Below are 24,283 nucleotides of genomic sequence, written 5' to 3' on the forward strand. Positions count from 1 at the left end.
TTGCAGTGTTTAAAGCTCAGGAAAAATAGCTAGGTAAGCAGCATAATGTTTCATCTCTATTGCACCACTTCTTAGTCTTGTCACCATTGGATGAACTGATGTAACAATTTGATTCTCCATAGATCTTTCAGATAAAGAATGAGATACTGGTGAAATAGGTGGAAGAATTACCTCAAGTTAAGAGCTTTGAAGAATAGGGAACAAAGGTGATTGAGATGTAGCTTGTGTATCAGAGTGATGGTGATGATGATGAAGACTTTGATTTGCAGAATCAGAATTCACTAAATTCACAGAGTTAGTAGTTGCAGAGATTGATTCGTTTTGTTATGAGAAAATAGGACTTGTAGATCTCACCTGACTTGTACTACTAAAATATAATGTACATGTTGCAGAAACTGTGTCATTGTGTCCTAACACATCATGACTGAATTGTCTTGTGGAACTTGAATCTGCATACTGTGATTTGTTCTCGGTGTTTGATAATGATTCCATATTCTGGATTGTAGAACCAATTGAAGGCAGCTGAGTCATAATTGGAACCTGAGAAACTTTACAAGATTGTTGTTGAATTGTAGCAACTGAAGACACTCTATATTTACATGGAAATATTTCTTCATCTTGTATAACATGTCTAGACAGTATCAACTATTGTATGCATATTATAGCACACTACACCTTTATACCACATTACATAACCAAGAAACACACATTGAGCTAACCTTTACTGCAACTTGTTCTCATTATAAGGCCTTAAAAATGGATATGTAGCTATTCAAATACTCTTAAATGGTGTACTTCTGGAGTATGACCAAACAAGACTTGATATGGTGACTTCATTTGCAGAGTTCTACATGGCATTCTATTAATTAAAAATGCAACATATGAGCATGCATGATACCAGAATGTTGAATTCAAATTTGCATCAGACATCAAAGTTATTGCAGTCTTAACCACATGCCTATGCTTTCTTTCAGGAAGTCCATTATGTTGAGGAGTATATGGACACCATGTGAACAATTCCTTTATTCTCAAGAAAACTAGTAAACAATTTACTCATGTATTCTCCTCTCCCATCAGTTTGTAAGCATTTGATAGACACATTGAACTGATTTAAAACAAAAGCATGAAACTTGACAAATATTTGAAATGCCTATGATTTACTATTCATTGGAAAAATCGGCAAAAAAACGTGAAAATTCATCTACAAAGCTTATATAGTATCTATATCCTTCTATTGACAATTTTGGAGATAGACCCAATGGTGTAGCCCTAACTTGCTTTACAGTGAAAGATTGTTTAGTTATTTTTCCATGAATACAAGATAGACAAAGAGAAGGACAAGAATCTGTACTAACTAAAATATGTGAACTCTTCAACATAAGTTCCAAGATATCTTCTGCAGGATGTCCCAACCTTCTATGCCATACTGAAATTTGAACCTTCTTTCCAAGAAAAGCAGCACACTTATTCAACCTTGCAGCAAAGGAATTATTGAAAACATGGACTGGTATAGTGAACAGATCCCCACCATCACTCTTTCCTTGGTACAATATCACCTTTGTTGCCTTGTCCTGCATAAAAAAATTACCACATCATCACATATAAACCAACAACCATTATCCTTGCATAACTTCTTAACAGAGAGTAAATTCACAGTAATCTTAGGAACATATAAGACATTTTTAGTAATAAAGGAACAATAAAACTTAACTGGTCCAAACAAAACCAATTGCAGTATAACCAAATAAACTAAACACAAAAATCAACGACATATACATTGTATTCTAGTAGTACAAGTCCTATTTTCTCACAACAAAACGAATCAATCTCTGCAACTAGCAACTCTATGAATTTAGTGAATTCTGATTCTGCAAATCAAAGTCCCCATCATCATCACCATCACTCTGGTACACAAGCTACATCTCAATCACCTTTGTTCCCTATCCATCAAAGCTCTCAACTTGAGGTAATTCTTCCACCTATTTCACAAGTATTTCATTCTTTATCTAAAGGATCTATGGAGAATCAAATTGTTAAATCAGTTCATCCAATGGTGACAAGACTAAGAAGTGGTGTAATGGAGAGGAAACATTATGTTGCTTACCTAGCTACTTTTCCTGAGCCTCAAACACTACAATTAAGTGATGATGATTCATTTCATGGAGGATATTCATTTATCTCAAAGATTACAGATGTAACTGAGCCTTCATGTTTTAGGAAAGCTGTATCAATTCCTCAATGGCAAAGTGCAATGTAGAAGGAATATGACAGAAAGAATGCATTTTTGCATGGAGATTTGCAAGAGGAAGTAACTTCAGAGATTTATTGACAGTTATTATCCAACACATGTATGCAAATTATTAAAATCACTTTATGGTCTAAAACAAGCTCCAAGGGCTTGGTTGAAATTGATAAGCTATCTTCTAGTTATAGGGTTTTCTGCATCACTCTCATATTCCAGTTTATTCATAAAGACAGAAGATGAGGAGACTATCATACTACTTTTATATATAGATGATATAATTCTCACTGGATCAATTCTATAAAAATTCAAAAAACCATTGAAGAACTAGCTACAGTTTTAGACTTGAAAGATTTGGGGAAGCTTACATACTTTCTGGTGGTGACTTCTTTGATAATCAAGCAAAGTATGTTAGGGATTTGATTCATAAAGTAGACATGGACTCTTGTAAATCATCTACAACACCTTGCAAACCTCACAACCAATTACTTGCCTCAAAAGGGACAATGATCACAGATCCAAGTATGTACATGAGTATTGTAGGATCACTGCAATATCTGACCTTCACTAGGCCTGATATTATTTTTGCTGTCAATTCAGTTTGCCAATTCATGACAACACCAATAGATTTACATTTTGGGGGTAGTGAAGAGGATCCTGAGATATCTTCAAAGAACAATAAATTATGGTATAGTGCATTCAGCAAAGTCAGAATCCAACTTGGCAGCATTTTCATATTTAGACTGGGCTGTTAACTTGAACACTAGAAGATCTGTGACAGGATATGTTGTTTTTATTGGGAACAATCCTATGTCTTGGCAATCAAAGAAACAGTCCTCAATCTTAAGGAGTTCAACTGAAGCAGAGTATAAAGCTCTTGCACACACTGCAACTGGTATTGCTTGGGTGAGACAGATTTTGAGAGATGTAAAATTTCATGTTCCTTATCCACCCATCATACATTGTGATAATAAGTCAGCCATATCATTGAGTGCTAATCCCATTTTTCAGTCAAGGATAAAACATTTAGACATAGACTATCACTTTGTAAGGGAACGAGTCTAAAAGAGTGATTTGGAAGTGCTCTATGTACCTACTGAAGAACAAATAGCAGATGTGTTAACCAAAGGCTTACACAGTCCCTCATTTCTTCTGCACTGCTACAATCTTAAGCTGGGAAATCCCAGTTAAGATTGAGGGGGCATGTTGACTATCATTGACCAAATGCCAACTCAGTATAGTTTGCTAAGATTGCTAACTCAACATAGTTTGTTAAGATTGTCAGCTCAGCATGGTTTGTTGAAATATGGTACTGCAACTGTTTTAGACAGTTAGAATAATTGCTAGTGTGTAAGCTAAGACACTACTACTATATAAGTTGATACTCTTTGTAATTCTCTTGAGTTTTTCATACATTCAATACAATCAGTATATTTTCCTCAGCTTTCTCTCTTTACTTTCTTCATTGCTTTCTTGTTTCTTAAATCTCCTGCAATGGATATAGTCTATTTTTCCATATTGTTAATAATATGCTTTTGTCGATCCTCCCTGCTTCGCATATCTAGCATCAAATGTTCAATTGTTTCAGCACTCCCATCACAAAACAAACAGGTAGTCTCCATATACATCTTCCTTTTCCTAATATTATCCCTGGTTGGTGGAGCATCCATGCAACACCACCACACACAAATTTTAACCTTCCCCGGTACACGGGCTCGCCACAATGCTTTCCATAAGAACTTTACTTTCAGGATCATTATTGAACCACTTGGTTCATTACCACTTATCTCCCCACACGCCCACGCTAGATGGTATGCACTTCTTCTTGTGAATTTCTCATTCTCTGCCACATTCCAAATCAAAGTACCGTCCATTTGAAACAAACTGATGGGTATTGATAGGAGCATATTTATGCACTTCTTAGTTAAGTTAGTATTTTAATCTATTTTCATGTGTTTTCAGGTTTTAAGGATAAAGTAAGCAAAAAGATGCAAATTGGAGCATTTTGGAGCAAAATTGAGCTAGAATGGAGCTCATGCATGTGGAGCACAAAGAATGGACGAATTTGAAGGATTGAAGAAGCTAGGAATGTGTTTCAAAGTTGAAGAATAGAAGATGCAAAGTTTCCTAATTGAAGTAGGAAAGTGCTTAATTGAAGATGAAATCCTAGTCAACAAAGGATTCCTAGTTGAAGAAGGATTCCTAGTTGAAGAATGATTCCTAAGTGAAGTTGGATTTCTAGAAGATTGAAGTTTCCTACTCAAACAAGGTTTCCTACTTGAAGAAGGGAAGTTAAAGCCAAAGAATCAGCTCAAGTGAAGAAACCTTATCCAAAACATTATCCAAACCTTATCCTATCCTATCTTATCCTAATCCTAATCCACCTATATTCCAGCTGCGAGGGAGGATTCCTAACTATATTAGGATGCTTAAAATCAGATTTCTAGAAGACCTAATCCTTTCCTACAAAGGTGGCGCCTAGAACCTTTCTAGAAGACCTTTGCCTTGCATTGCAATTTTGCCACTTTCCCTCCAATTCTTGCCGTGAGTTTTCACCCAATTCCCTTGGGATTTTGGTTTCTAGAAGCCCTTATCCTTTCCTAGTTTAATGCCGCACCTTATCCTCCTATTCCCTTTGGATTTCTGATTTGTTTTCCTTCAAGGATTGTGTGTTATTTTCCCATGCAAATTAGGCCTTTAAATCCTTTTCCTTTGCTACCTAGGGGTTGTGATTTTCAGCCTATAAATACAACCCTTTGCCGCACCAATTGATCACCACCCTCTACCATATTTTCACTACACCATTCACCCAAACATCCCTCTTGTGCCGTGAGTTTGCAAAGGAGAAGGAAGGAGACTCTTGGAGCCGTGCATGCCATTCAAGAAGCTTGGATTGTTGGAGCGTTTCTAGGTGTTTTCTATCTTTATGTCAATGTTTAAATTTATTTATCTTTGTTTATTTGCGAACATGAGGAACTAATTTCTTTATAGTTAGAGTGGAATTCAAAGCCATGATCATATGTTTTATATGACTTGATTTCCTCCAGTTATGATTTCATAAATCGTGAATGTGGTTTACTTATCTATTTGATTGATAACATGTTTATGTATGTTGATTGAGGTTCGACACTTAGTTTGCATGCATGAATTTGATGCTAGAGTATAAGGGAATTTCACCTAATCGTTATTAACTTATATTCATAAGTAGTAAAAGTCGCTAGTCACGATTGTGTTAAGTAAATCCTTGGCAAGAGTAACATGCGTATTCCATAGTTATGAATGCCTCTTCAATGCTTATGATTTCCATTGAACTTAATGATCTTTGATATGTGTCTCTATCATGCGTATTCCATAGTTAGGGTCCTTGATAAGAATAATTTGGTTGTAATGCGTATTCCATTCAATTTAATGAATTTAGGGAAATCTGAGAATTAATTGGTGCAATCTAGTTAATTTGGGGCATTGTCATTCATGGTTTGTTGAAAGAGTAACTGGAAATCGAGTCGTATGCATATGTTTCATGTGTGGAGAAGGAACCCTCGAACTAACCTTTTACCATTCTATTTCATCCAAAATCGTTTTTGTTAAGTTTGTTTTCAAAGTTTATGTTTTAACTTTCAATTTCGTCAAAACAAAATCCCCCTTCATTAAGTCTTGTTTTTAGAGTCAAAACCTGTTTTCTTTTGGTCTTTTGAGTCTTTTAAGTTCTATTTTCGTCCAAATCACTTATTAGGTCTAGAATTGAGTCTTTTTTTATTGTTTCTTGCTGTTTTGAGTGTTTTGAGTCTATAGAGTCTAGTTTAGTGTTTTTGAGTCTTATTTGTGTTGATTAGCATCCCTAGTTAATCCCCGGTCTAGAACGATCCCTACTTGCATCATTACTACAATTGTCATCAATAGGGTTTAATTTGTGTGTCAAGTTAATTTACACATCAGGTATTCGTTTGATCAAATTGTGACCAAGACAAAAAAATCTGTCTTTAGGAAGATGCTTGGCTTGAAATAGTCTTGCCGCAATTGACGTTGGTTGTTGTAGTAGCCTTCACCCTTGTTTTGCAAGCAACGCAAGATTGAAAGCGTAAAGATCTTTACAACCCAGGCCACCTTCAATAAATCATATCTCATTTTTCTTTGCCAACCAAAGATAGTTTAATAATATAAGTAGGTTGTTTTTTAGAAAGTCCTAAGTTTGAATTTTCTATTTAATTTCTATTTTGTTTTCTTATAAAGAAAAGAGAGTGAATGGCAAACTTATCTCTTTAACGCATTTCATTGTATCTGTTATACTTGGAATATTTTATTTCCTTGTCAATAGAATGCTTAGAGTATGTTTGGAATTGCTTACGTAAGAAGCATTTTCGGTCAAAATATCATATTTTGAAAACAACTCTTCATATTATTTTGGTTTTGACACAACGATATATTTACATTAAGGGATTGAAGAATAAATTAATTTCGAATTATCCATCTACAAAATTCAATATCTCTCACTTACAATTGATAAAAAAAAAAAAAAAAAAGAATACTAAACCCGTAGTGACACACAACTTTCATACTTTTGAATTCGTGTACTAACTAGAATCACTACTACAACTTGCCCAAAATGACCTTTGTAACCACAAGCCATTGTAAATTAGATTACACCACCTAAAACCCAGATTGACTTAGCTCTCGAACTCCTCCTAAACTCGTGAAATTTCTCCGATGCACATTAAAAAATCTAACAAATCTTGTTCAAATATATAACTTAAATGTGCAGGTTTAAGTATTTTGTTTTCGGCTGTTGTCTACTGAACCGTTACATGGTTTGAATTGATTGCTACCGAATAGAATTGGGCTTCCAAGGCAGTGAAGCCCAACAGTTCCCAATAGGCGGCATCTTAAGTCTTGAGGCAAAACGACAGCGTCCAAGCGTAGTTTATGCGATTTATACGTTGTTTCACTACAGGTTGATCATTGAGCCGCGTTAATAGGAAGAAGACGAAGAAGAACCCTCTAGGGTTTACCAGATAAAGCTCTACCAGGTACACACACGCACGCACTCTCTCTCTCTCTCTCTCTCTCTCTAAGATATGCTTTGGTCTGAATCTCAGTAAATATTAACTGTTTGAGAATTTCGGGAAAGTATGCTTTGCTATTTTCTGATAAACGTTGCAAAGAGGAACGAAATAGAAACTAGGGTTTGTCTTGGTTGATGCGTGTAGGGGTTTTGATTGTACTTGAATTATGTGAAATGGCCATAAGTTAACAGTCAAGATCTGTGAGTTTGTTTGATAGAACCCCACTTCAACCTTTACTCAAATGCAAGATATACTAACAAGAACACTAATACAATCAAATATTCATTCCCCCATTGCATCTGCACATATCTCAGCTTATATAGCTGGTTGCAGGCTAAAGAAATCCAACTCAACAATTGACACCTGGCTAACTAAGTGAAGCCACTTGGCATCCTAACATTACCCCTCCCTTAGAAATCAACCTTGTCCTCAAGGTTTAGCTTTGAAAATTCCAGTAGCATTCTTTTGATTATGATTTGGCAATGGATCCAACTACCATAGGTTGATCTAGAGACAATGAGCGACATAAGCCAGTAGTATATAGCAGCAGCATTCCTATTAATTTGCTGCAGCAATATGCTTCCACAAGTAGTACAAGGACTGATATGTTTTTCCCTTGTAAACGAGCAACAACATATGTACTGAACTAATGAAACCATAAGTCTGCTTCCACCAAAAGCTCACTGCTGAAAACATTAACTCCACATTACACCCTGTCCAAAATTGAGCAATGATATTGACCATACAATCAGAATTTCCAGCATGCATAAGGATACCCAATGCAACTATGGACACCACTACTCCATACATTTCAATACCCACTTGAACAGCCTGACTTGTACCTCTACTCTCAAAGTATCCAGCAAGCAAAGAATTCCAAGAAATATTTGGTTTAGTAATTTCACACAAATCTGGGTCCAAGAAAAACCTCAAGGCATTATGCTCATTGCCACACCTAGAGTCCAGATGCATAATGACACTACTCACATGAACTGAGCACCTACATAGAAAGTCCACCCGTACACCAACCCTATGAATTTTTTTCCTTTCTTTCTCAGCAAACAAGGCACCAATCACAGCAATAAACACAAAATTAACAACCATGCTCGTAGTATTATTTGGAAATTTGTGTATTAATACCAGTGGCCATATCGGTTGACAAGAATCTGCCCTCTCAATTGGCAACCCCCAAGTTTTGCTCAACACAGTATTTCCCACAATCCAATTTGTTTTACCAATTGAGATGAGTATGAAACGTAAAGCCTCATCTACAATCCAAGGTGGAAATGCAAATATAGCTTTTACAATGGGCAGCAAAGTAGTACTAGCTTCCCAGATCAAATTAGTTCTCCAGAGAGTTAACAATAACAAACCCAAAACACTAGACCCATCGTTTAGTTTTGGCATGTGCATTGCACCAGTGATGGCAACATCCAATTTCCTGTGCTCAACATATTTACTACTAAGATGGTAAAGAATACCATGGTCACTCATTGTCATCATTCTTCTACCAGTTAATATACCACCCTCAAGTAAATGACTAGTATCTGGCAAACCAAAAGATCCATAAACATTCCTTTCAAATGTTAGTTTCTTCTGCCCGTAAAAGCTATGAACCAAATAATCCTCCCTAACATTTGGGAATTTCTTCTTCCCTGCCCCGCTCAATTGAATATTTGAACTATAAAATTCTCCACCTACAACCTCAAATATTCCATCTTGGCTACATTCAACAGAATCTCCAGATGCATTCATACAAGAAAAATGAATATTCAGAGCAACCATATACCTGAATTTTGAACCTCTACCCTTATCTTGAATACCCTTGCAATAGTACATGTCATAATTGACAACAACAAGACAATTTGAGTCAGGAATTTCATCAAACACGTTGAGAGCAAGACAAGTTTTCTCAGCAGGTACAAGAAAGGGGTCAGCTTCCTCCAAAAAATTCCTCTTTTTTGCATTAAGAACAAAACCCAACTCACAAATTGCCAAAAAATCCATTGAGTTGAATTCAAGGAGACAAACAGTTCCATCTTTGTTATATGCAGTAGCATTTTCAGATTGTTTTGTAGAAGAAGATATAAGGATTGTACTAATCTTGTACCTGAATATTCTTGAATGGTCCTTCCAAATCTTGTCTTTTGCCAAACCACCACCTTTATCACGAATTCCTTTATGGTAGTGGAATTGAAGAATAAGAACAACACCAGTAGAAGCATCATCTTGCACCAAAATGGTTTCAACTTTTCCTCTGGTGTCAGAAATCGGCATATGATAGCCCAACTGAAAATCACAATATATTGAGTGTGACCTTTCATCAAACACCTGGGTTGTAGGTGAATCAATTTTCACGAACCTATCATCAGAAACAGGAATTGTGAAAATGAAATCCTGGACCACATCGTTCTTGCAACTAGATTCACAAATAGATGAAGGCGCCATCCCGAACTGAATGAATTTATGTCCAAAAGAAGTAGCCAAGCCATTACGAAATGTAGAACCCAGAACACAAGCTTGAACCTTGGATTTCCTGCAATCAGAATCAAGAACTGGAGAAGCTACTATAGAATCTTCAACTTTCTTGTTGAATAAAGAAACCAACTCCTTTGCGGTGCATGCCTTGCGATAGAATCAAGAAATGGAGGAATTTTCACAGAATCTTTAGCTTCCCTGTCGAACAAATTGAAAACCTTTTCGTCCTCCACAGCCAAAGCTTTCCAAAAAAACCCATAACTTTCCTCAAATTTGGAATTGGAACGAAATATTGCAGAACAATCGTCGTCGTGTTTGCTGTAGTCGCGAACTTTCTTGAATCTCTTCAATATGGGTCATAAACAAGGACGAGTCTTGGGCTTGTAACTTGGATGAAATTGAGAGAATTGATTCACTCTCTCTTTGGCATGAATTTTTTCCTCATGGAAGGATTGAAGCTTGAGAACGACTTGGTTCGATTTCTCAAAAGAGATAGGAGATGCCATTTTGATGAACAACAGATGCGAACCCATATCGCATTTGTCCACAAAATCGTGGTATAGTTTCTTGAATCGAGCATCAAAAGAATCTTGACGAGCTTCCATGGCGTCAAATCGCTGGATTAGCACATTGAGAGTGTTGTTAATCGCAGCAAGATGGTTATGAATTTCCATGGCTTCCTTCGTCGACGCACGATTCAATCGGAAAAAGAGAAGGGATTGAGGAATCAAGACTGCCTCGATACCAATGATAGAACCCCCACTTCAACCTTTACTCAAATGCAAGATATACTAACAAGAACACTAATACAATCAAATATTCATTCCCCCTTTGCATCTGCACATATCTCAGCTTATATAGCTGGTTGCAGGCTAAAGAAATCCAACTAAACAATTGACACCTGGCTAACTAAGTGATGCCACTTGGCATCCTAACATTGTTAGTGGGCATTTGAAGTAGTTATTTATTTAATTATGTGTTAATTTTTAGACGGGGAATTTTGGATTGACTTGTAAACTTTTTCAGTCTAATTAATCGATTTGTTTTGTGGGATAGCTCATGGAAAAAATGGAACAGTGGTGTGGTGCAGGGAAAAAAACTGACTGCATTCTAGAATTCATTGCCTTTTTAATTAACTTGGATTATGATACCAACACGCAAACCCCTGTATAATCAGGATTATGCTTTGATGGGGATGGATGGGGTTGGTGTTACAGTTGGCTAGGCGAATTGGTTTACAATGCAGTTGGGTCACGGAATTTTCAGTTACTTTAGAAAAGCTTAAATCCTGGGATGCCAGATTTCTACTAAGCATACTATGAAAGAACTTGTAAACGGCTTACTATGAAAAGGCAAGGAAAGTGGACTTTCTCTCTTCTTCGACGAACTAGCAATACATTGTTTTCTTGTTTTTCTCCACCGTTTAGTAAAGATTTGGGCTTGCGGTTGTCTTGCTTTTTATCCTTTTGAGTGAATGGGTCTTTCTCATTCTATAGTGCTTTTATTGTGGAGCAACTTCTTGACTTGATGGTGGCAGAGAGCTGATTCTTCCAACAATCCCACCAACATCCATTTCTCCTTGCAAACATCACTTCTTTGTTACGATAAATTTTAAGGTAACTGTTTTCACAGGTAACTATATGCACTGAAGTGGGATCACAAAACAAGCAGTTTCTTTTGTTTTTTTTCCCTTCTGAGAATTAAGATCTTCAAATCTCAGCTCACAAATCTTATCATGAGTGATTGTACTTGAATCTTGGGAATGGAAGAAGAAAGTTGAAGTTTTGAAGAGAATATAGATTTTTAGGCTTCATTTGTTTTCTCTGTACTTCCGAAACTGGGTCACAAAAGGTCATTTGTCTTTTTTTATTTCAAAAGCTAATCCTAGCGTTTCTTTGAAAATGCTCATTTGGATTGTAAGATAATGGATTATTTGCTCCATACGCACTTAACCTGTGTGCTTAGGAGAGAGAGAGAGACCGCCTCTACTCTTGTTTGCATGGTGGCTAATATGTGACTTCAGTTGTGTGATGCTGTCTGATGACAAATTGGAAATTGGCTCTGCTGTTACCTGTGGCTGCCTGCTGTCATTGTGGTTTTTTCTTACCCTGTGCATGGATGAGGGACTTTAATGATCCATGGAAGTTAGGCTAAATTTGTTAAAAAATAGGAATGCACTACAAAAATTAGATAGAAGGACTTGCAAGACGACTAGAAACAATACATTTGAGAGAACTTTCAAATGACTCCTTGAGTGGTGCTTTGTAGTGTATTGTAGTGTTTTAGTAGTAGCTATCAAGTGCTCGAGTAGTTCATGGTAGCGTCCAGTGCGTTTTAACTAGTCTAAAGTTCTCTGGGACTCTGAAAATCCCTCTTCCAAGTCTAAATTTCTATGTTTATGTACTTATTCTGGTTTGCCTAGCTAGATTTTAAGCTGAAATAATTTGATGTTTGCAGGGTGTGATAGGTTATTTAATATATAATATATTTGCTTATTTATTTCATTTGTATTGTAGGATTCGATCTCACAGGAACCAACTGTTTGCTGTTCAAATACCAGACAGAATCAATGATGCATTTTGCTCCTAGTGAGGGTGAAAATGCTTTGTCGGTAGTTGGTCCAAGGCCAATGGATTTGTCTACATACAATGGTCGCCCAGCACCTGGACCAAATGGGAAACAAAGGACTTCCAGCTTGGAATCACCGATCATGTTGCTGACAGGCCATCAGAGTGCTGTATACACAATGAAATTTAACCCTGCTGGAACAGTTATTGCGTCTGGGTCCCATGACAAAGAAATCTTTGTATGGAATGTTCATGGGGAATGCAAGAACTTTATGGTTTTGAAGGGGCACAAGAATGCTGTATTGGATCTTCACTGGACAACTGATGGTTCACAGATTATATCAGCCAGTCCAGACAAAACTGTGGGGGCATGGGATGTTGAAACAGGAAAAAGGATAAAGAAGATGGCTGAGCACTCTTCGTTTGTGAATTCTTGCCATCCTGCTCGAAGGGGACCTCCTCTTATTGTCAGTGGATCTGATGATGGAACTGCCAAACTCTGGGATATGCGTCTGAGGGGAGCGATCCAAACATTCCCTGATAAATATCAAATTACAGCTGTCAGCTTCTCTGATGCATCCGATAAAATCTTTACGGGAGGTATTGACAATGACATTAAGGTATGGGATTTGCGCAAAGTTGAAGTAATGATGACACTTCAAGGCCATCAAGATATGATAACAGGTATGTCATTGAGTCCTGATGGCTCTTATCTTCTGACTAATGGAATGGACAGCAAACTCTGCATTTGGGATATGCGCCCATATGCACCGCAAAATCGCTGTGTGAAGATAATGGAAGGTCACCAGCACAATTTTGAAAAGAACCTGTTGAAATGTGGCTGGTCCCCTGATGGAAGCAAGGTCACGGCTGGCAGTTCTGATCGGATGGTCTACGTATGGGACACCACTTCCCGACGCATCTTGTATATGCTGCCTGGCCACAGTGGATCCGTCAACGAGTCTGTTTTCCATCCCAACGAACCCATCATTGGATCGTGCAGTAGTGATAAACAGATCTATCTAGGGGAAATCTGAGCTTTACTGGCATGTAATGAAACATCTACCTTTCTGTTGTGGTAGTGACTTGAACAGTCTTGAGTTTTCGAAGGATTTTATCGCGTTGTAGTTTTGAACTTGAATCTTGATGGATTTATAGTTTGGTCTCTGAATTTCGCATGTCGTTGCTATGCTCACGGCGCCATGCTTGCCGCGTGCGGCGTCCCGAATATCCCACAGTTGCCCTCTTTTTTGGGTTACATTCATCGTGTTATATTTAGATTAAGTGAGTCGACATCTCCCCTGTATTTGTTATTTGTTTTGCAAAGTTGTTAAAGACGCAGCAAAAGTATTTTAAGAATGCATGCATACATGATGAACTTACTCTGTGGGTTTGGATAAGGAAGAATTTTTATCACTACTGGGAACGGGCGATGTGCTCCAATCTCTCTCACTCGTATGTGTGATAATTTTAGTGAAATAATAGTCACGTGCTCATGTTATTAGCACACCAAAAGATTGTTCATGTCAAAAGTCGTGATAATTTCAGTGCAACATTTTAGTGATATTCTTTTTAACTAGTAGGTGAGAAATGTTAATTTCAAATTCATACACGAGTTCAAAACCAATTTAGTCTATATGTATGGCAAGGAGTCTTTTCATGCTTGTTATCACTTTAATGTTTAATAAGAAGGTTTAGGCTTTACTAATAGAATATATAGTGCTTTTCTCGCTTGTTTAACTTGGTATTGCTTTGTGAGGATTTCTTCAATTACTCAAATAATTTTTTTTTTCAAACAAATGATATTGTTTGCATTAACCAAAAACTGAAAACAGAAAGAAAAAAAAAAGGGATGGAACACCGAACCAAAATCGAAAAACCAAAAATTAAAATACAAAAAATAAAATAAGGGAACCGAATTCAACCAAATCAAATCTCTTTACACTTTATGAATGATGCCAATGATGTTTCTTTTGTGAAACTTTACTGCCAAGTTTGAAACTAAGCCTAGGGATTTTTCAAGAAGCATACTTAGTTCAATTAGGGGGGATATTCCAATGGTTATATATGAAAGTTTTGGAAGGCTTTGGAACTTGGAAGAACTTCTGTATTTGTTTACTTTTAGAATGGATACGGTGATCATTTTTCTTTACGATTGAGGTTGTTGATAGAATAAGATTGGTTCATATGATCTTGTATAGGTACAACTACCTTCCCACTTTTCCCATTTTCTTATTATTAGTGTATCAATGCAAGCCTCTTTTCTCAATTTCATATTAAAAAAAGATCAAGTTTTATAAAATAAAAAAACCGAAATCGAACCGAACAAAACCATATCGAATAAAAAGCGAACTAACAAAAACCATAAGAAAATTTCGGTTCGGTTTCGATTTTGACAAAAAACCAAACCGAATGAAACTGAACCCCTTAGGCTAAGCCTCACAATGGGCTAGCAGTGGTTCAAATTCACCTACAGCGAGAATCGAAACCTAAAACCTCTCACCTACAGATAAAAAAAAATACCACTACTAAAGTAGCACTGAGTGACAATTACTCAAATATTGACCAACTGTAATTACTCGAATATCTATATCTATATATATAAAGGGAGAAGACTAAATAAGTGAAGCATTTCAAAATGTCAAAAAAGCCCCTTTGTTTTCTTCACAATCAAACCTTCAAAAGTTCAAAAAACTAGGACAAATTGGTAAAAAAAAAAACATAACCGAACAAAAAAAGGGTATTGGAAAAGAATAAATTCAAAAAAAAAAAAAAACAAAACAAAAGCATTATAGTTATCAAATCTGAATCCACACTGGATCCTCTTTGTGAGGATTTTGGAGATCCGTCAATTGTGTCCGTTCATACATCATACGGTCAGAAATCATATTAAATTTATTTATTTAAAATTAAACACAAATAGTACTTGACAAAAATTGACTGCACGATGTACAATGAATATATACGATTCATGAATCCTCAGGATCCTCACAAAGAGGATCCGGAGAGGATCCTGTTGGATAGTTATCCACTAAAAATTAGCAGTTTTGCGGTTTAAAAAGTAAAACAAAGAAAAAAGTGCGTCCAGCTCCTCATCTATCAATATATACTAGCATTTGCCTACACACTTTGTGTGTATGAACACATTTTTTTAGAAAATGAGAAGGATAGAGGGGAGAGAGAGAGACAGAGACAGAGACAGAGAGAGAGAGAGAACATGGGAGGAGTGGGAGGTTTTTGTTTTTGTTTTTTATTAATTTTATATATTAGAGATATTTTAATATCACCTGTTGGTGAGGTTTCAATAAAAAATAGTAAAATTTGACCTGTGAAATTACATTATTGCCCATCATTTTTTTTTTTGTGATAGAACACTAAGTTGTCTTTTCATCCTTTTTTAGTTGACAATGAGAGTTTCATTAATTAGTAGAGATAAAGCCAGAACAACAAAATGGTGAAGCATTTCGAAATGCCAAAAATGCCACTCTACTTTTTTTTTAACAATCAAGTCCAAAAAAGAGTTTAGCCCATCTCATCCTCTATAGTGTAGAAAATATCGTTTGTTAAAAAAAGTCCCAAAAAAAAACAAAAATAGGACATATTGGTAAAAATGTATAACCGAACATTCACTGTATTGAAAGAAAAAAATTAATTTTTTACTAAAAAGCAAGAAATACAAATAATAATCTATTAATTAATGAAACTCTCTTTGTCAACCAAAAGAGGGTAAAAAGACAATTTAGTCTTCTATCACACAAAAAAAATGATGGGCAATAATGTAATTTCACAAGTCCAAATTTTACTGTTTTTAATTGAGACCTCACCTACGGTGATGTTAAAATATCTCCAATATTTAAAATTAATTTTTTTTTTAAAAAAAAAAACCTCCCACTCCCCCATGTTCTCTTGCTCCCTCTCTCCTTCTCATTTTTCTAAAAAATGTGTTCATTCACATAAAGTGTGTATGCAAATGCTAGTAATAATAATAATAATAATAATAATAATAATAATAATAATAATAGACGGAAATTAAACCGAATACTGGTAAAACAAGTCCACATAATTGATAACTGACGAATGTAATATTGGTAACTGGTCTTGATTTAAAATTAAAAAAATGAAAACACAAAGAGATAGATGCAGTAAAAACACCAATAAAAAACAAAATAAAAAAAATTATTGGAAACTGAGGAAAGAAATGTGGGAGAGAGACTGTTGTTTTCAAACTGCTTTCAATTTACAGGCTCTCATGTGACAACTTGTCCCTAATTTGATGTTTTTATAAATTTTAAAAGCGTGAGTTTACGAAACTTTGACTTCTGTTGACCATTGTCTAGAGGAGCGTAGGACTTATTCTTTTAACGTATCCTTGTAGTGCTCGTCACTACGAATGCGTTGGCATAAGCGGAATTAAAATCGGAGCTACGGTTAAGTTTTTACGAAACATCGAATACCGAAGGTAAATAGGTAATTTTGTGTTAGAGATAGTTTGAATTAATTGTGAGACATGTGGGGACCGCGCCCTATACCTCCACCACTCCCCGTGCCCATTTTCTTCCCATTTTTCCGGGCCTCTCTCATTCTCTTTCTTGTCAAATCATTCAACTCTCTCACTTTCTATTTTTTTTAACACTCTTCTCTCCCTCAGCTCTCTCACCTATCTTTTCTCTCTATAAAAAAAAATGGATCCAAGCTCCCTCACCCCACACTCTCCTGTTCTTCTCATTCCCATCCCGAGTTCTGGAGATCTCAAACTCTGCTCACTGCATAGTAGCAACCTGGACGATGGGACCACCATCATTGGCTTTCTTCTTAACCTAGTGGTTCATTGTGCTAGCATGATTCCTTAGGGTACTAAGGTCGAAGGCTGATACTGGATATGGTGATGATGATGAATTGACAAATGGATGTTTATGCTAAGGGACTCTCTTTCTCGCTCTCTTTATTCTCTATGCACTGAAGCATTGTGCAACCATGGTAAGTCTCGAAATCCTTCTTATTTTTCCTTTTAAACATGATCTCGTACTGTCTTTTCAACCTTAAATGAGAATTGGGGAAAGGTTAGTGCAGATGAATCTCACCAGGAGGGAGATTCCCCAGAATTTTGGAAGCTTGGACCCGTGACCATTTAGCCCATTTCAGAGGATTTTTCAAGCCATCTCGTTGACATTTGGCCCTCGAAACTGGTATAGCCTTGTTCATTACATTTCTAGCTTCAAATTAGTTTTTGAATCATCAAATTTGGTTAAGTATCGAGTTAGTTATTAGCTTTGAAAATAGGGAAGAAATTCCCAGATTTCTGGAAAACTTAGACCGTGGCCATTTGGCCACTTTCAGGCCATTTTCCTGGCCATCATAGACCTTAGCTCGGCCCTATTTTCTTATAGACTTGTTCCCTACACTCCTAACTTCACATAGGTTATGGTATCATTGATTTTGGTACAAAATCGAGCTTGTTAGGAGCTCTGGAAGTTGGACCTTCAACTTGCAAATTGCAGGAACTCGCGATGAAGGCAAGTACGTATGTACTCGTAGGCGCGTAGGCGTGCGTGGATGCCAGTGCACCGCGTTGAGGTGCGTTCGGCCTCCGATTGATCTTTTGTCAATTTGTGTAGGTTGGTGACGTCGAGTAGATCGATTTCATATATTCAAACCCGATGTTTGAGCAATTTACGAAGGTTTTATTTAAGTTTCCATTTATGTGTTATTAAACTAAGTTAATTAGTAACTTCACATATAGGGGAAACGTATCCCAAGGACGTACGGGTCAAGCAAGGCTCGGACACTTCGTTTCGACTACGTATCTATGAGTGGGTAGATTATTTTATACCTATACATATTTACAGTTTCCCTAAATGCGTAGTTACTTCACCTTTACGCTTATATTTCCAAGTATTCGTTATTGTGATAATAAATGTGATAAATGCTGCTATATGGCTGAGATATTACTGTCATGATATTCATACATATTTGTACATTCTCATCTTGCTGCACTAGTGTTAGTACTTGCCCCAGGGCCAGGGCCAGTCCTTCATGTGTATGTTCACATCGCATCGTTCGCTCGCCTTGGATCCAAGTTATGTGCCAGTCCTGTCGGGCATATTGCATTAGGCAATCCGACTTGTATGTGACGTGCTTCTGCACCAGTCTTCACGTGATCGTAGTACTAGAGCGTATTGATTTCACCCAGTCCTGTTTGTGTCAGAAATTATCTGTTCGAACTCGTGTGTCAGCTTAGATGGATGAGCACTTAGCTATACTTGATTATCACATGATTATATTACTGCGACATTTGATATATCATGACTTGGCATATTTATGGTTATAATGCTATTGTATTATTGTTTACATACTTACAGAATATGTTTTAAGGAAACTATACTTGTTTTACGGTGAGGGGTTAGTATATTTGAAAATAAAGGTTTTTGCAAAACATTGTTTTGCTAACCCACTTAACTTTGTTTTTCGCCCCTCCAGGTTTAGTAGCAATGCTTATGTATATACGAGGATTCTGGAAAGTCTCAAGAGATGGCTACCTTCAATGGTATAACCCTCATCCTATTCACTTTATTGTCTTATGCTTTAACATCACGTGTGAAAGGGTTCAATCCCGCTCACCCGCGCACTATTTTGTTTAGGCACTTTTAGATTTAAATTTATTCACATTCTTTTTCCACTAAGCTACACTATATGGCTTCGTCACCCTCAAGGTGTCGGCCAACACAACTCAATTCGGAGTCCAGTGGAACTTTCCGGGTCGGGGTGTGTCAGTTTGTCACATCCCGGCCCGGGCCCCCACCACATCCTGGGCTCGACTCCACCGTAGTACGATATTGTCTTCTTTGGGCCCCGACCACACCCTCACGGTTTTGTTTCTGGGAACTCACACGAGAACTTCCCAATGGGTCACCCATCATGGGATTGCTCTCGCGCGAACTCGCTTAACTTCGGAGTTCCGATGGAACTCGAAGCCAGTGAGCTCCCAAAAGGCCTTGTGCTAGGAAAATGTGGGCATGTACATATAAGACTTAGAGGATCCACTCCTCTGGGCGATGTGGGATGTTACAATCTACCCTTCCTAAGGGCCCGACGTCCTCGTCGGCACACTTCCGGCCAAGGATTGTCTCTGATACCAAATTGTCACATCCCGACCTGGGCCCCCACCACATCCCGGGCTCTACTCCACCGTAACACGATATTGTCTGTTTTGGGCCCCGACCACGCCCTTACGGTTTTATTTCTAGGAACTCACATGAGAACTTCTTAATGGGTCACCCATCATGGGATTACCCTCATTCGAACTCGCCTAACTTCAGAGTTTCGATGGAACCCGAAGCCAGTGAGCTCCTAAAAAGCCTCGTGCTAGGAAGAGGTGTGCATGTACATATAAGGCTTAAAGGATCCACTCCTTTAGGCAATATGGGATGTTACAATCCACCCCCCTTAAGAGCCCGACGTCCTCGTCAGCACACTTCCGGCCAGAGATTAGCTCTGATACCAAATTGTCACATCCCAGCCCGAGTGCCCACCACATCCTAGGCTTGACTCCACCGTAACACGATATTGTTCGCTTTGGGCCCCGACCCACCCTCACGGTTTTGTTTCTGGGAACTCACACGAGAACTTCCCAATGGGTCACCCATCATAGGATTGTTGTCGCCCGAACTCGCTTAGTGGAACTCCAAAGCGAGTGAGCTCCCAAAAGGCCTCGTGCTAGGAAGAGGTGGGCATGTACATATAAGGCTTAAATGATCCATTCCCGTGGACGATGTGGGATATTACAATCCACCCCCCTAACATCCTAGTTGGCACACTTCCGGCCAGAGATTGGCTCTAATACTAAATTGTCACATCCTGGCCCAGGCCCCTATCACATCTTGGGCTTAATTCTACTGTAGCAAGATATTGTCCGCTTTAGGCCCCGACCACGCCCTCATGGTTTTGTTTCTGGGAACACACACAAGAACTTCCCAGTGGGTCACCCATCATGGGAATGCTCTCGTGCTAACTCGCTTAACTTCGGAGTTTAGATGGAACCCGAAGCTAGTGAGCTCCCAAAAGGCCTCGTGCTAGGAAGAGGTGGGCATGTACATATAAGGCTTAGATGATCCATTCCCTTGGGCGATGTGGGATGGTACAATCCACCCCCCTTAGGGGCCCGACGTCCTAGTCGGCACACTTCCGGCCAGGGATTGGCTCTGATACCAAATTGTCACATCTTGGCCCGGGCCCCTACCACATCTCAGGCTCGACTCCACTCTGCATGATATTGTCCGCTTTGGGCCTTGACCACGCCCTCACGGTTTTGTTTCTAAGAACTCACACGAGAACTTCTCAATGGGTCACCCATCATGGAATTGCTCTCGCGCGAACTCGCTTAACTTCAGAGTTCCGATGGAACCCGAAGCCAGTGAGCTCCCAAAAAGCCTCGTGCTAGGAAGAGGTGTGCATGTACATATAAGGCTTAGAGGATCCACCCCCTGGGCAATGTGGGATATTACAATCCACCCCCTTAAGAGCCCGACATCCTCGTCAGCACATTTCCGACTAGGGATTAGCTCTGATACCAAATTGTCACATCCCAGCCCGAGCGCCCACCACAACCTGGGCTCGACTTCACCGTAACACGATATTGTCCCTTTTAGGGCCCGACCACGCCCTCACGGTTTTGTTTCTGGGAATTCACACGAGAACTTCCCAGTGGGTCACACATCATAGGATTGCTCTCGTGCGAACTCGCTTAACTTCGGAGTTCAGATGGAACCCGAAGTCAGTGAGCTCCCAAAAGGCCTCGTGCTAGGAAGAGGTGGGCATGTACACATAATGCTTAGATGATCCACTTCCCTGAATGATGTGGGATGGTACAATCCACCCCCTTAGGGGCCCGACGTCCTAGTTGACACACTTTCGGCCAGGGATTGGCTCTAATACCAAATTGTCACATCTTGGCCTGGGCCCTTACCACATCCCGGGCTCGACTCCACTGTGCATTATATTGTCCGCTTTGGGCCCCGATCACGCCCTCATGGTTTTGTTTCTGGGAACTCACACGAGAATTTCCCAATGGATCACCCATCATGAGATTGCTCTCGCGTGAACTCGCTTAACTTCGGAGTTCCGATGGAACTCGAAACCAATGAGCTCCCAAAATGCCTCGTGCTAGGAAGAGGTGGGCAAGTACATACAAGGCTTACATGATCCATTCCCCTAGGTGATGTGGGACCCCACCTTAGGGGCCCGACGTTCTCGTCGACACACTTCCGGTCAGAGATGGGCTATGATACCAAATTTTCACATCCCGGCTCGAGCCCCCACCAATCCTGGGCTCGACTCCATCGTAGCACGATATTGTCCGCTTTGGGCCATGACCATGCCCTCAACGTTTTGTTTCTGGGAATTCACACAAGAACTTCCTAGTGGGTCACCCATCCTGAGATATCTCTCACGCGAACTTGCTTAACTTCGGAGTTCTTATGGAACCCGAAGCCAGTGAGTTCCCAAAAGGCCTTGTGCTAAGAAGAGGTGGGCATGTATATATAAGGCTTAGAGAATCCGCTCCCCTGGGCGATGTGGGATGTTACATCTCCTGCTATTGCTAATGGAATAAAAAAAAAAAGACCTAATACATTTAGAATAGAACTGCTATTCGGCAGTTGAATCTTCAAGCGTGTGAAGGAAACAGTTTTGTAAAATGATAAACGTGAACATGCATGAAAATAAAAGCAAACTTGGGAGAGGAAGCAGTTTTGTGGGACATGTAAATAAAACACAAAATAAAATAACCTCAAGAAAACAATTTCAAATTGTTGTGCTAGAGCCTGGAGGAGAAGATCAAATTGGAGAAAAACCAACAAGAACTGGTTGTTCTGTAGTTCTCAATTATTAAATTTGTGTGTTTTGTTCTCCATCACAATGCTTCTTATTCCTTAATTTTCTCATGCATTTTCACAGGATTATTGAAAATTTTGCACGTTAATTGTAGTGGTTTGATTGTGGTTTTTGTTCTCTGCAGGTTTTTCTTCTCTTAACATGTCAAATAAATCAATCGATAGGTTAGGCTTTCATTTTTTTTATTTTTCTTCAGAGGACTTTTAAGGACATCCTCAAGTCACAGTGATGGAATCAAAGTCTTCAGGTTTGGATGTTTTTTTCCTTCTCTTTTTAGAGTAATTTTTCGGGTTCCTTTCCCCAGTCCCCCAAAATAACAATAACAAATTGGCTTCTTCATTTTCAGACTCTCTTGGGGTTGGCAGACAAGGGGTTGCTTGCATTGAAACCTCGCTGTCCAGCTTCTCCTTTCTTATGAAATTTTATCCCTTTCCTATAAGCCAGTTCGTGAAGGCCCTTTTCAAATTGAGGTTTTGTATATTCTGTCTCTTAAGATTTGATTCTTTCTGTTTTTGGCTTATTTTTTGTCTGATTTCTCAAACAATTTGGCTAAGGAAGAGTTTATGGATATACAATGGGAGAGTGTATTATTTTCTCTCTGTTTTATATGTTTATTTAGTTTTACTGTAGTTTTCATCTCTGCCTTGAGTTTTGACTTCTCTATTTTTTTTTATCTTTTGTAGCGTTCCAGGTAAATGGCGAGAATTATTCAAGTGTGCGACATCATTTTAATTTCCTGTGAAAAATCTTCTCTTATAATTCTATTTGAGTGATCGAATGTGCACATGTGAGCTTTTAGGTTTGGTTTTGTATTTATTGGGTGTAGAAAAATAGGAAGCGAGGCACACAATAACCCTACCACAATTATGTATGAAATAAATTGGATCTACTAAAAATTCATATTTTGGGTGTGTTGTTAGGAAGAAATGCCTAAACTCCGAATTTGTATGGAACAAATTCATTATAGAATAAATTAATTGTATGTGTTATTGCTTTTAGTACTAAATTGACTTCTTTGCCCTCCTACAAGTCATAGCTTTGATAATAAATTAAGAATATGTCTGATTTAGTTTTCTTTTTTTTCTTTCTATCTGTTGATTTTTGTCTGTAGGTGCACAAAAATATGCAGATTTGCTTTCAAATTGAGAGGCCTAAGGACAATCTTTGTTCATAGAAAAAAAGTTGGACAGAGAGGGCATGGGTATGGGAACATGATTGGTTGTTATAACTTATATTGCTTTGGGGCGTTTTGATATTTTAGTTTGTGGAGATTTTGCTTTTCACATCTTGCTTTGTATTTGAACTTAAGCACTAGAACTGAACTTACTTTTAAATTATAGGACTTCAAAACGCGACCGCGATTAGGATTAGAGAGGGCCAAGTATATATGTTGAGAAACTAGACATTGCAAGTATATAAATTCCAATTTGTATTACTGCTAAACTATATATATCAAATGTAATTAGGAATTAAATTAAGTACAAACTACATGGGGATGGAGAATGTTCAATGACTGAACCCTATGCCCTATACTATAGCAAAAACTGATGCATAATTATACAATAACTACACACAAAACATTGAAAGTATAAATGCGTGCAGTAAGAATGAATGGTAAAAATGCCATGTTCCTTTTAACATTGCGAATTAGCGAGTTTTCTGGAGGAAGTATACATACGAATGCACAATACAATGAAAAAAAAACTAACATTCGCGCGTGATGCAAAAATGCCCATCGGATGCACGTTTGCGTGCGGAGAGGCTAGGCCTTAATAACGGGAAGAAACTCTTCTCCAGCCTCCAACGACGAAAACACCAGAGAAACTCGATCCCCTTCATCTCTCGAGCTGATTCGAAATCAGTAAACAAAGAGAACCTATTTCCAGATTTCAGCAGTGAGAGGCTGAAGAACGATTCAATTGGAATTTTGTTTGGGCGAATTAAAAGGTTAGACTTTGAACACTCTCTCTCTATTACTATTTTATATGATTGGGTGCTGGAATTTTGAATGGGATGGGATTGGATGCATGCTTTGTGCTTTCCTGAAT

The 24,283-nt window shown here is 38.2% G+C and overlaps 3 protein-coding genes across 11 annotated transcripts; 2 read left to right on the forward strand and 1 right to left on the reverse strand.

Moving 5' to 3' along the window:
• The first annotated feature begins 7,132 nt into the window (after positions 1 to 7,132).
• Positions 7,133 to 13,729, forward strand: LOC126608189 (uncharacterized). The gene is made up of 2 exons (XM_050276020.1): positions 7,133 to 7,266; positions 12,297 to 13,729. The coding sequence occupies exon 2, from the start codon at positions 12,350 to 12,352 to the stop codon at positions 13,382 to 13,384; it is 1,035 nt and encodes a 344-aa protein (XP_050131977.1). The 5' UTR covers positions 7,133 to 7,266; positions 12,297 to 12,349; the 3' UTR covers positions 13,385 to 13,729.
• On the reverse strand, positions 7,861 to 9,309 carry LOC126609236 (uncharacterized). Its single transcript, XM_050277212.1, has one exon. The coding sequence runs from the start codon at positions 9,307 to 9,309 to the stop codon at positions 7,861 to 7,863; it is 1,449 nt and encodes a 482-aa protein (XP_050133169.1).
• A 3,256-nt stretch (positions 13,730 to 16,985) lies between the features above and the next one.
• On the forward strand, positions 16,986 to 23,736 carry LOC126608961 (uncharacterized). 9 transcript variants are annotated; one of them, XR_007618041.1, is made up of 6 exons: positions 17,547 to 17,962; positions 18,088 to 18,161; positions 18,825 to 18,891; positions 22,360 to 22,482; positions 22,582 to 22,705; positions 22,919 to 23,316. XR_007618041.1 is itself a non-coding variant. In XM_050276978.1 (5 exons), the coding sequence occupies exons 2-5, from the start codon at positions 22,464 to 22,466 to the stop codon at positions 23,486 to 23,488; spliced, it is 315 nt and encodes a 104-aa protein (XP_050132935.1). In that variant the 5' UTR covers positions 16,986 to 17,324; positions 22,360 to 22,463; the 3' UTR covers positions 23,489 to 23,736. The 9 variants fall into 9 exon arrangements, 3 of the variants coding, with proteins under 3 accessions (XP_050132935.1, XP_050132934.1, XP_050132933.1); XM_050276978.1 differs by lacking the exons at positions 17,547 to 17,962; positions 18,088 to 18,161; positions 18,825 to 18,891 and adding exons at positions 16,986 to 17,324; positions 23,347 to 23,736 and having other exon boundaries at positions 22,919 to 22,948; XR_007618042.1 differs by having other exon boundaries at positions 22,582 to 23,316.
• The last annotated feature ends 547 nt before the right edge of the window (positions 23,737 to 24,283 follow it).

This window comes from Malus sylvestris, chromosome 16, assembly GCF_916048215.2.
Source record: "Malus sylvestris chromosome 16, drMalSylv7.2, whole genome shotgun sequence".
NCBI classification, from domain to species: Eukaryota; Viridiplantae; Streptophyta; class Magnoliopsida; order Rosales; family Rosaceae; genus Malus; species Malus sylvestris.

Bases quoted from the DNA above. Each gene is read 5' to 3' on its own strand.
- LOC126608961 (XM_050276978.1), top strand. The intron at 22,706-22,918 runs GTTTTGTATATT...TATCTTTTGTAG, and splicing joins AAGGCCCTTTTCAAATTGAG to CGTTCCAGGTAAATGGCGAG. The intron at 22,949-23,346 runs GTGTGCGACATC...TTTTGTCTGTAG, and splicing joins AAATGGCGAGAATTATTCAA to GTGCACAAAAATATGCAGAT.
- LOC126609236 (XM_050277212.1), bottom strand. From the start codon at position 9,309: ATGGATTTTTTGGCAATTTGTGAGTTGGGTTTTGTTCTTAATGCAAAA.
- LOC126608189 (XM_050276020.1), top strand. From the start codon at position 12,350: ATGATGCATTTTGCTCCTAGTGAGGGTGAAAATGCTTTGTCGGTAGTT.